The sequence below is a fragment of the Chrysemys picta genome, chromosome 2, assembly GCF_011386835.1.
Source record: "Chrysemys picta bellii isolate R12L10 chromosome 2, ASM1138683v2, whole genome shotgun sequence".
Taxonomy (NCBI): domain Eukaryota; kingdom Metazoa; phylum Chordata; order Testudines; family Emydidae; genus Chrysemys; species Chrysemys picta.
Window position 1 is genome coordinate 285,736,280 of NC_088792.1, and position 12,489 is coordinate 285,748,768.

The 12,489-nt window shown below is 45.7% G+C and overlaps 1 protein-coding gene across 7 annotated transcripts in view; it reads left to right on the forward strand.

Moving 5' to 3' along the window:
• RHPN1 (rhophilin Rho GTPase binding protein 1) overlaps positions 1–12,489 on the forward strand; it is a 59,301-nt gene that overhangs the window by 24,255 nt on the left and 22,557 nt on the right. For all 7 annotated transcript variants that reach the window (XM_005291095.4, XM_065586337.1, XM_042860932.2 and 4 more), the window contains exons 4-9: positions 3,235–3,310; positions 4,072–4,149; positions 5,299–5,423; positions 6,356–6,522; positions 7,200–7,387; positions 10,331–10,487. In XM_005291095.4, the coding sequence (XP_005291152.2) occupies positions 3,235–3,310; positions 4,072–4,149; positions 5,299–5,423; positions 6,356–6,522; positions 7,200–7,387; positions 10,331–10,487 (791 nt within the window). The remainder of the gene's footprint in view (positions 1–3,234; positions 3,311–4,071; positions 4,150–5,298; positions 5,424–6,355; positions 6,523–7,199; positions 7,388–10,330; positions 10,488–12,489) is intronic.

Consider the following 12,489-nt stretch of genomic DNA (forward strand, 5'->3'; position numbering starts at 1 on the left):
TGTGCTGGGCACGCAAGAGCTAGATTTAATAATGTAGGGAAGCACCGTGAGCACCCTCATCTCCCATCAGGGGCCACACGGTGACCTCTGAATGCGGCTAACTATATCCAACACTGGAGGTTTTTTTCCCTCTTCCCCAGTGGTATGCAACCACTAATATCGAAGGGCCAGATGTTGCAGCCTTTCCCCACTTTAGTGCTTGGTCAGGTGATTACTCGCCTGATTCAGGGCAGCTGAATTGAGACTACTTGCATAAAAGCTGCTTGAGGTGAATAAGGGTTCAGAATCGATCCCTTGACTCAGTCATCCAAATTAGTAAATGATGCAGGTGATTCCTAACGACCCCAGGCAGGCAGGGGGATATCGTTCTGCTCCTGTGCTAGTGTGACTTCCTGGCAAGTAGTCCTAGGTCTTGTCTACACTGCCACCTTACAGCGCTGAAACTTTCTCGCTCAGGGGTGTGAACCTTCCTCCCCCTCTCCTCCTAGCGATGCAAGTTTCAGCGCTGTAAAGTGGCAGTGTAGATATAACTTAGAGAATTTTTCACTTGACCAGAGCTCAAAGAGCCGGGAAGCGAACACCAGTACTGGTGTACTGGGCCGGGAGCCACTCCCCTCGTAGGTGTGGGTTTTTTACAGCGCTGGGAGAGCTGGTGCCATGACTACACAGCCACGTTACAGTGCTGCCGCAGTAAGATGTCTACACTATGCAACTTTTAGTGACATGACTGTGTTGCTAAAGGCGTGCACCGTAGCCGCTGTTTGTCAGCTCTCTTGCCAACAAAACACTTCTACCCCCAACGAGCAGCATTAGCTTTGTCGGCAGGAGAGTGTCTTGTTTTTGGCAAAACTTTTGTCTTTCGGAGTTGTGTGGTGTGTTTTTTTTAAATAAACACCTCTGAAAGACACAAGCTTTGTCGTTCACTTGCCCAGTGTAGAAATAGCCTTAGTCTTTGTAACTGCCCTCAAAGGCCCTGTTTTCTGTAGTTTTAAAAAACACCAAACAAAACCCTCTTCGTTTATTTTGTGGCATTTGGATCAAACTGAAATCTCATTAGAGAAAAAGTGATAACCCCTTTTCCACACTCATTATAGCTCTCAGGAGGCTGTTTATTCAGTGACTGAGTAAGTATGAACAGACCTAGATGTGCATGTTTGTTTTTCTCTTCCTCTCCTCCCCCCCATTTTTCATGACCATGTGATATTTCAGAAACTGCTGATAAGCTGTTGGTGTTAATGACAGACCTAGGTTAAATAACCTGTTATTGTGTAAACACTGACTGTAATGGTCCTGACCCTGTGTGACCCCCTCCAGATCTCACTCCACTAGCCTTTCCTGCCTCTTTGAACCAGTCCTTTGGGAGGCTGTGTGTGTTTGCGCTAGCATGTCCCTGTAAAGAGGATTAGATAAGTTCCCAACTTTAAATAAACAATTGTAGGTCCATTAGGCAAGTTGTGGTTTGTGCAAAAGAGGAGGCCTGATGGAAAAATCTCCATCTACTGATTTACACCGCAAAGGGTCCATCACTGAAGCAGCTAGAAGTGGGATTATCATTGCTTGGGGCTCACTTTGCTGTACTTTCTCATCTGTACAGGAATCTTATTTGCAGATATAATCGTGGACTTTTGAAGGGGCACTTGTATTTGGTTAATACTCTCTAGAGATGGGGGGAGAGGGTCCCAAACCAAACCTTGCTAATCGAGGGCTGTACTTGGAGGGCCTGATTCTGCTCTCACACCTGGGGACTAGGAGTTGCTCTACTTTACAAGTCAATGGAATTACAGCAGAGTGCAGAATTGGGCCCTGTATCTCTAATAGGCAAAACCCAGCCTCTTGATCCAAATATGGAGATTTGGTATCCAGGACCCAATCTGAACTTTCCCAGCATTGGCGTTCTTGGTTTTAATGTTCAGATCCTGCCCACTATAGGAAGAGGCTTGAGCTTTACTGCAAACAGATCTGAACCTAGACTGGGGTGGTCTCTTTGCCAAACTATAATGTGCTGCAGGCCCAGTGACCTGCTGCTGCTACAAAGACATGAAATTAAAATTCAGATTTTTCCAGTTTTAAAAGGCAGCCCTGGCTTGATCGTTATCTTGCAACCATTGAAATGCTGGCCCTAAACTACTCGACAGGAATCCTCTTTTTAAATGTTGAAGTTGTAAACCATTTACAAGGCACACCTTAATGAACACTTCTCATCTTCAGAGTGCTTTACAAACATTAACTGATCCTGTGATTGTAGGCCAATGTTAAATCCCCATTTTATCGGTGGCAGGAACTTAAGCCATCCTAATTTCTACCCCCTTTGGCAAATCACTTAAGTGTCAAAACTGGGATTGGAACCCAGGAGTTGCTGGATCCCTGATCTTTGCCTGTCTCCCAAGAGCTGTTCATTAAGACACTTTAGACCAGTGGTTCTCAAACTTTTGTACTGATGACCCCTTTCACATAGCAAGCCTCTGAGTGCGACCTCCCCCCACTTATATATTAAAGTGTTTTTAATTTATAACACCATTATAAATGCTGGAGGAAAAGCAGGGTTTAGGGTGGAGGCTGACCGCTCGTGACCCCCCCATGTAATAATCTCGTGACCCCCTGAGAGGTCCTGACCCCCAGTTTGAGAACCCCTGCTTTAGACCATTGCAGCCAATTCAGTTTCTGATCTTTTGGCTGCTTTTTAAAAATTTAAAATAGCAACCTAAAAGCACTAGATTCTTACCCATGCACTGCAAAACATGCACCCAAAGCCCTCATAAAGTAAAATGCTGTTCCTGATGTGAGATCTTTCAAAACTACCTTCACAGCTGAGAATGTTCGTGTCTGGCTTCTGTGTGCTCCCTCACAGCCTGGTCCTTTTTTAAGTCAGGTGGGAGTTTTGTCTTTGACTTTAATGGAATCATGGTCAGCACCATGGTGAAGTGACCATTAACCTGAGACACTCAGGCCTATAGCATTTGGGCTGCCACTGAAGTAGGCCAGAGAAGAATATAAGAAATGCCCCCAGCGGATCTTATTAATGACCCGACTATCTCAGACGCTGGCCAGTAGTGGCTGCTACAGAGAAAATTAAAACCCACATACTGCACCTTTTGCCATTCTAATCAGGGGTAACATTTCTTCCTGACCCCAGCTGGTGATCACTCATGGCCTGAAGCATGAGGATCCTTTGCACATATAAGATAATAGTGACTGGGAATATAAACTTTGCTTGTCTGTCATCTTTTGTTTTAGTGAATCTATCAGCGTCCCTATGATTCCTTTGGGGCTAAAGGAGACTAAGGAAATGGATTTAATGGCCCCATTAAAGGTAAGCCTGCTTAAAGTTTTTTGAGTTGACATTCTGACTAAGGTGGGGTGGCACCTCCCACCTGTATGAATCAGCTGTCATCCTGCTGACTCCTTTTAACTTTAAGAACATAAAGGCATAAACTTCAGTATAGTCACATTATTCCTTAAATATCGCATGTACATACATCATGCCATGATTATGAACATCAGTATGTTGCAAGTTTTCAACAGAGACCTTACATGTTATCCTTTATGGACAAATACCCTGTAAGTAATGTATTTGATATAGTGAGTTTGTCAGGTCTGAGATGAGTTGTTTGCAAAGAACAGGGGACCCATTGCCAAGAGGCCTATGTGTCTCAGTAAATAAATTTAAATTTATTAAATGTATTTTTATTATAGTAACACCAGTTTATAAAGCCTTGCAAACAATAGGCCAGATCACATCCCCTGGGTTTTTACTTACAGAGGGGATGAAAGCAGTGGAAAAGCTACTAAAGAACTGTCCCAAAATCTCTTACAGATGGGAGCCCAACCAGTTCTCCAAGAGCCCCTGTGCATAAACATTGTTTTGTTTTGAAGCTTTGCAGGGTTAGGGAGTGTGGTGGAACTGCAGAACGGTCTCCTGGCATTGTTTGCCATGTGTTTACAAAAGGCATCTACTCCTTTGCTAAGAGAGATGGTCAGTTGCTTGTTCAGTAGCCACAGAAATCACCCAACAAACAAAACCAAAAGCTTCTATTTTTTTCCCTGTCTCTCCCCTTACCCTCCCTTTTCCAGGATCTCATCTGTGAACATTATGGGGAAGATGGCATCTCATTCGAAAAAGAAATCAAAGAGCTCATGGAGCTTCGGCAGGTTTGTGCTCCTCATGTTTAAAAATGAAAATCCACCCCGTTTTGGCTGATTCAGGAGGAAAATGGGGCTTCTTTGCAAATCATTAATTCTACGGGTGATCTTTACACACAACTTCAAGAGCTGTTCTGTAGTGCTTTGTGTGCTTTATATCGTTGGGGTATGGGATTCCCCGGAGCACACGTTGGAAAAATTGCGGCTTCAGTTTATAGGTTACAAAATACTGTATTGGTGCAAGGGTCTGCTGTCATGAGTCAAGCTTTAGGATTGGGGCCCTAGTGAGCAAAGATTAAAATTGGACCATGGTTCAACTGTCAGAATTATTTATCTAAAATATCACCCTACCATCTGAACCTCAGACAATTTACAGCCGAAAAGCCCAGTGCTAGAATGGAAAAAACTAATTTTGGATCTGTTAATAATGGAACTCTCTGGTTCCACCCCATATCTATTTAAAACCTGTCATCTCAAATTGCCTTTTGAAGCCAAAATGAGCTGCTTCCCACACCTGCATTTGATCTGATCTCCTATTTTTCCCAAGTTTTGGTAAATTAATGTAGCTGCCACACCAAGGCTGCAGTAAAAACACCCTTAGCTTTCAGTTTGCTGAGGTCAATCTTAATAATCCAGCCCAGAGTTGGACAGTCTCTAACTTGCCTTTCCTCTAATCTTAGGCTTCATATGGGTGAAGTGGTGCCAACTATGGACCTATATGGTTAGATCCAAAAACTTGTATTAAGAGGAGGTTAAGGTTTCAAAGTCAAGCACTCAAAAGTTAGAAGATGCTTTGCCAGTAAAATCTTACTTCAGCCCTCCTATATCAAAGTGCATAGGCACAGATTTTAATTATGATCGTATACTATCCCCCCCCCCCCCCCGCAGGATCCTTGCCTCATTCAGTGTACGGGTGTACTGTCATTTTCTATCATGGTAAAAGAATCTCAGATATTTTCATATGGGATGAATTTCATTCCCCTATGCCAAAGGCAAGGCCTCTGCACCTCTTAAATCCCACTTCTGTGCCCTCAAGCCTGTCTCTGATCAGCAGGGAGTGTCTCCCATTAATTATCGGTGCGCTTGCCACTGTTCCGCCCCTCTTGATGTTTAAAAGCCACGGCTGCATGTGTTACTCTTTTCCCTCCTCTTCCACAGGCCATGCGGACTCCCAGCCGGAACGAGGCGGGGCTAGAACTTCTGATGGAATATTACAACCAGCTTTACTTTCTTGACAACAGATTCTTCCCTCCCAATAAAAACTTGGGCGTCTTCTTTCACTGGTTAGTGAGGGTTTTTTGTTCTGACCTTTAAGTGTGTGTGTATGTGTAGTCTTAATATTGCTGATTTTGGGGGCTGGGGGTAAATAGATCCAGATGCCCAGGCCCTCTGTAGAGCTTGTTCCTCTGAAATATTTCAAAAATCTGGCCTTTTCTCTCTGTCCTCATCACCAGAAGGTGGGCATATTAACATAAAGATCTGGGTTCCAGCACTACATTCCATGTGACCTTAAACTCAGTGAAGTCGGCAAAATGGGGATTTTAATGCTCCTGTATCTTTAAGGGCATTGTAACCTTGTTGCTGTCTGTAAGTGCTTTGAGATCCTTTCCAGCATGTGATGTACAGTCAATGCAAAGTGTGATCACAGCATTCATAGTTTCTATTTCAAGTTGAGCAAAACATGAACACACAGTGAGCAACAAAAGAATCCAGCGCATAATAAATGGAAAGAGGCTTGTTTTTTAAACATCAATGCCCCAGAGGCCTCCTTGTTCGTGCCACATCTTGTTGAGATGTTTTCGGGTCTGGCAGGCACCAAGTCATAGACTGCTCTGTGGAACGCTGTGCAATGGTATCATTCCCTTTGTGGTGGATTGTCCACTGCTGACAATTTTCAAATCAATATTGGATGCTTTTTCTAAAAGATCTGCTCTAGGAATTATTTTGGGGCAGTTCTCTGGCTTGTGTTCCAGAGGCAGTCAGGCTAGATGATCACAGTGGTCCCTTCTGGCATGGGATCTATGAAATTTCAGGTCTCATCTCTGTGGCTAGCCCTTCTACCAATATAGGCATTGAGAGTGGGTGGCTTTCCAAGCTGCTGAAAAGGCTGTTCCCCTTTTGGTAGGCTTATAAATTTATGCTCCAGTGATATCCAGTGCGTACTGGCAAATCTGCATTTTAAGCTACAAATTTGTCTTCTCCCCTCGGTCTCTAGGTATGACTCGCTGACTGGAGTCCCTTCCCATCAGCGCGCTCTGGCGTTTGAGAAGGGAAGCGTGCTCTTCAACATTGGAGCTCTGCACACTCAGATTGGGGCCCGGCAGGATCGCACGACCCTGCAAGGAGTCGACCGGGCTATAGATGCTTTTCAAAAGGCAGCTGGTAAGTCAGCTGTTTGGAGCTTTCTTGGTGATTCTGTTTTTTCTCCCAGGAAAAAATGGTGGGAGGACTTGTTCATTTCAAGTGAGAGACTTTGGCGTTATTGAGCGTATGCTTCATAGATGCATTGAGTCTGGCCAGTGCCCCCTAATCCTGACCTGTAGCCCCCTGCTCTGCTATAGTACCAGACTAATAACCCACCAAATCCCAAGTTTTGCTAATGCATCTCTCAATCCTGACCCTGTGAGAAGACCTCATGACCAGTATGGAGAGTGCGTTGTTCTGAGGCATGTGTGACTGGTATTGCCTCTAGTCTGAGCCCTTTAGACAGTTGCACCCATTTACCAGAATCAGACTTTGGCTTCACCAGCACATTGGAATCGGCGATCAGCCATGGTGTGGAGCAGCTTAAGCACTGCCGGAGTCTCTAGAGCACACACAGTCGAGGCAGGCAGGAGCAACGTACCAAAGTGAGGCAGAGTTTGGAGAGCACTGAGAATGAGTCCTAACCATATGCAGTGCCAGGCGTATCAGTGGCCGTCGTCTACTGCTCTGCTAATCCCACTGAGTGGTGGTGGTGGTCTCTGCTACCTACATTTGCCAGTCCTCCACTTGATTTTAGAGTTGTAAGCAGAAGAGTCTTTTGCAATGTCTCTCCCCAGCTGCTTCTATTCATGCAGGTGCCTTTAACTACCTGAAGGAGAACTTCTCCAACGCCCCCAGCCTGGACATGAGCACTGCCTCGCTGAACATGCTTGTGCGACTGATGATTGCGCAGGTGCAGGAGTGTGTCTTTGAGAAGGTCACCCTGACCAGCGCCCAGAATGACTTCTTCACTCAGCTGCAGATTGCCCAAGAAGCAGCCAGGGTACACATCGCTGCACAGCTTCTGTTTGAACCCGGCAAAGCTGCCCATCTCTTGTGGCTTTACTTAGCAGAACCGTCTGGGGTGTGGCGGGAAGAGAGGAAAACCAGCAGGGAGGAACAAGCAGAACCCTTGAGCAAGGGGAGATCTGGAGGAAGCACAGCTGGCTTGGGGGGATGAGGCATGCCCTGTGGGGAAGCAGTGGGATGGGATGGGACTACATGGAGCTGTCATTGCTGCAATGAGCAAGGGAGGCACTGCAGGCTATGCACACTCATTGCCCCACTGGGGGAAATGCAACCATTAGTCACAGCTATCGGGAGGGGCAGCCATCGGTTTCCTGGGTACTCCACACCTGAATCATGAGCTGAGCACTTGTAAATATTCAATCTTAATCCATATTTCCAAAAAATAAGGAATCCTCTGAGAATTGGGGCTAAGTCACATGAGTCCTTAGTTGAAACAATCTCGTGACCGGAATGGATCACTCCATTACCCTGTTCTCTTCACTCCCTCTAAAGTGTCTGGCGCTGGCCACTGTCAGACAGGATACTGGGCTGGATGAACCCAGTATGGTTGTTCTTGTGCTCTTAAGAGAAGTGGGGCGGGATGAGCGGGGTCCCAAAGGACTGGAGAAGGGCAAACCTAGTACCTGTCTTTAAAAATGGGAACAAAAAGGACCCAGGGAATTAATTATAGACCAGTCAGTCAAACTTTGATACCTGAAAAATACTGGAACAAACTATTAATCAGTTTGTAAGCACCTAGAGGATAATAAGGTTATAAGAAATGGATTATACTGGCTTGGCTTGATTGGTTCTTGACTAATGTCTTCCTTTGATGGGGTTACTGGGCTAGAGAATGGGGAGGGGAAGCAGTAGACATGATGTATCTTGATTTTAGTCAGATTTTAACAGTCGTACATGACATTCTCATAACCAAACTAGGGAAATGTGGTCTAGATTAAATTACAATAAGACAGGTGTACAACTGGTTGAAAGACTGTACTCAGCGTAGTTATCAATGGCTTGCTGCCCATCTGGTGGGGAGGCATATCTTGTGGGGTCTGATCCTGGGTCCAGTACTAGTCAATAGTTCATTAATGACCTGGGTAACAGAGTGGAGAGTATGCTTATAAAATTTGTGGATGTCACCAATTTGCGAGGGGTTGCAAACATTTTGGAGGACAGGATTAGAAGTCAAAATCACCTTGACAAACTGGAGAATTGGTCTGAAATCAACAAGATGAAAGTCAGTTAAAACAAGTGCAAAGTACTACAGTCAAGAAGGGAAAAAAATCAAATACTCAAATACAAAATGGGAGAATAACTGGTTAGGTGGTAGTACTGCTGAAAGAACTGGGGGTTATAGTGGATCACCAATTAAATGAGTCAATCATGTGGTGCAGTTGTGAAAAAGGCTAATATCATTTTGGGGGTGTATTTAACAGGAATGTCATGTCAGACATGGCATTGGTGAGGCCTCAGCTGAAGTACTATGTCCAATTCTGGGCACCATGCTCTAGGAAAGAGGTGGACAAAATGGAGAGAGTCCAGAGAAGGGCAACAAAAAATAAGTGTGTGTGTGTGTATAGTGGAAAAAGGGGGAGGGGGGCCATGTTTAGTCTTGAGAAAGGCAGGGGAGGAGGGAACTGATAAATCTTTAGATACGTTAAAGGCTGTTATAACGAGGACCACGATCGATTGTTCTCAGTGGCCACTGAAAGTAGGACAAGAAGTAATGGGCTTAATCTGTAGCAGGGGAGATTCAGGTTAGATATTAGGGAAAACTTTTTAACTATAAGGGTAGTTACATTCTGGAGCAGGCTTCCAAAGTTTTCAAAAACAGGTTGGAGACACACCTGTCGGGGATGGTTTAGGTTTACTTGGTCCTGCCTCAGTGCCCGGGGGGGCTGGACTTGAAGATCTATTGAGGTCCCTTCCATTCCTATTTTTCTGTGATGACATAACTGCATTTTCTAATCTTACTTAAGGATAATTTGCTAATTCTATTCATAAACAATGGTTAAGCTCATAAATCATTCCACTTTGCACCACAGCAGTTAGTAATGCTATCCACATGTAGTGTTAAACTCCCATCCAGGTGCTAAATATAGACCAAGAATATATTGGGTGTTTAAAAGATGCTCACTCTCCAGCTATGACTCCATAGAGCCCTCCCTAATTTCTGAAGAGTCTTACAGCTCTACTAAAATGACACTTCAGGGTGAAGCCAGGATGATATCTTGGCTTGGGGTCATTAATGCTGTAGGCTCTCTGAGTGTTCCTTCAGCTGCTGTGAATGCACTGGGTGGAACAGGTCAGGGACTAAATTCACTTAGTTCTGGGATTTAGGAGACCTGGGATCTATTGTGTGTGGCCTCGGTCAAGTCTCTTAACATCTGTGCCTTAGTTTTCCGAAGCATAAAGCGAGGATAATCTTTACAGTCTTTGAGATCTAGAGATAAAAATGCTATATAAGTTTGACTTAATGTTATGATTTTAATTATACTGCATTGTATTGTAACAAAGACAAGTAGTTGTGCCACAGAAGTTAGAGCTGGAAAAAGCCTGCTATGTTGCCTGACACACTCTCACTGCTAGTGCAGGATTGTTCTCTGCCGAATATTTTCTGTTGCTTTGGCCACTCTAATCTTTGTCCCAAGTGATGAGGCTTCCACCCCATCCCTCAAGACTATTTAGCCTCTGACTTCCAGAAGCTGGGAGTGGACAAGAGGGGATGGATCACTCGATTGTCTGGTTGGTTCAGTTCATTACTTCTGAAGCATTTGGTATTGGCCTCCGTCGGAAGACAGGATATTGGGTTAGATGGACCATTGGTCTGACCCCGTATGGCTGTTCTTATATTCTTAATCCACAGCCTCACAGTTAGACTGGTGTCTGATTGGAACCTTCTCATTAATAGCCTGTGTTTTGATGGTTGCAGGTTGAAGAAGTCTACTCGTTGGTGCATCAGACCATGACCCAGGCTCACGTGAAGGATTATGTACCTTTCTCATGGGCCACCATGGTCCATGTCAAGTCTGAACATTTCAAGGCCCTCTCCCACTACTATGCTGCCGTTGCACTTTGTGACTGCCCCTGTGAGTATCAATCCTACAGCTGACGTGCAGCCCAAAGGCTGCTGTGCTGTCACCTAAAGGCTTGTTTATCTTACGTCTTCATGTAGCATTCATCAAAGCAACAGCTCAGCACTTGGCCCCTCAAGGTTCAAATGTGGGACCTGAGCAAAAATGAGGGGGACACAGAAATAATAGTGCAGGAAGCATAATGCCTTGTGGGACGTTTTAACATAAACAGAACTGTCTGTAACCTCACTTAATCTGAAACTGAGGACAGGGTGTCTAGCGGAGGTGAACTTGATACCCTGCCTGCCTGCTTCTTGTACAATGTTTGTAAAGGCCTTTGAGAGCACTAGCTAAAAAGTGCAATAGGAATGCAATATGCTCTCCATTTCAGAGTTGCAACAGAGACATGGGAGTAAATAGCAAGGAAAGGAGAGGGCGTGTGGAGTGTTGATCCAGCACTTGCCAATCAGTATGGTATCTCTAAGGCTACACTAAGAAGTATTCCACTTAGCATTCTATACCTACCACTGCCTGTGGGTGCCCTGTGCCCTCAGAGTGAAGGGGTAAGGCTAGTACAGGGAGACTGCTTCAGAAAAGTTCATTAAGGCCCTGGCCTGGGACTTGGAAGACCTCAGTTCAATTCCCAGCTCTGCCACAGACTCCCTGTGTGACTCAAGGCAAGTCACTTAATATCTCTGTCTCCATTCCCCGTCTGTCAAATGGAGAATATTTCTTTTCTCCCACCTTCTGTCTGGCTTGTCTGTTATGTGTATATACACAGTGCCTTGCACAGTGGAGCACCAATCTTGTTTGGGGCCTCTAGACCAGGGGTCGGCAACCTATGGCACGCGTGGCAATTTTTAATGGCATGCTGCTGCCTGCCGGGGTCCTGCTCAGCCCGCTGCCGAACCCCGGCAGGCAGCAGCGGGCCATTAAAAATCCTGCCCAACACAGCCCACTCTTCTCTGCCCCCCGCCTACTGCTCTCTCTGGCGGGGGCAGGGGGCAGAAGCAAGCTTGATCCTGCCAGCTACTGCTGTAGGGCAAGCTCCACTGGTAGCCAAGCTTCCCCCTCCCCCGCTGCTTCCCCTAGCATGCTGCATTGAGCCCCGCCTCCTCTCCCTCCCTGCCGCCGATGGCCCTTGCAAGAGAGGGGAGAAGAGCAGCCCCAGACCGGTAAGGAGGCGGAGAAGAGGCATGGGGAAGTGGGTAGGAGCGGGGCGTATCCCTCCAGCCACCGGCCCCGCTCAGCCTGCTGCCAACCTGGGGTTCTGGCTGCCGGCCCCTTGCCAGCCGGGGTTCCAGTCGCAGGCCCCACTCAGCCCGCTGCCGGCCTAGGTAAACGGAACCCCAGGCTGGCAGCGGGCTGAGCAGGCTCGTGGCTTAAGATCAGCATTTTAATTTAATTTTAAATGAAGCTTCTTAAACATTTTGAAAACCTTGTTTACTTTACATACAACAGTAGTTTAGTTATATTATATATAGACTTAGAGAGAGACCTTCTAAAAAAGGTTAAAATGTATTACCGGCACGCGAAACCTTAAATTAAAGTGAATAAATGAAGACTCAGTGCACCACTTCTGAAAAGTTGCCAACCCCTGCTCTAGACAGTACAGTAATATAAACAGCTGACTTCAGAACACATAGATTTCAAAAATCAAGATGTAAGTAATACTTTTACAATGGCACAGCTCCACAAAGGGGGCTTAGACACTGCAACACTGAGCATCACAACACCTACCTTCTGGATGCCAAAAAAATGACAGGAACAACACTGGGGTCTACAAAGCCTACATAACGAATGGTCAGATAGGTACCTTAGAATGGGATCCACAAAGCCAACAGGGGTGTGTCCTAAGCCCCACCCCTGTGAATTCGATTCCTGTTCTCCCCCGGTTATTGAATCACTAACAGAGACCGGCATTTGGTCGCTTAGGTTGCATGTGGGGCCTCATCAGAGGCTGTCTAACTCCATGTAAAACAACAGGGGTGGGATGGAGGGAAACCTCCTCTATAAC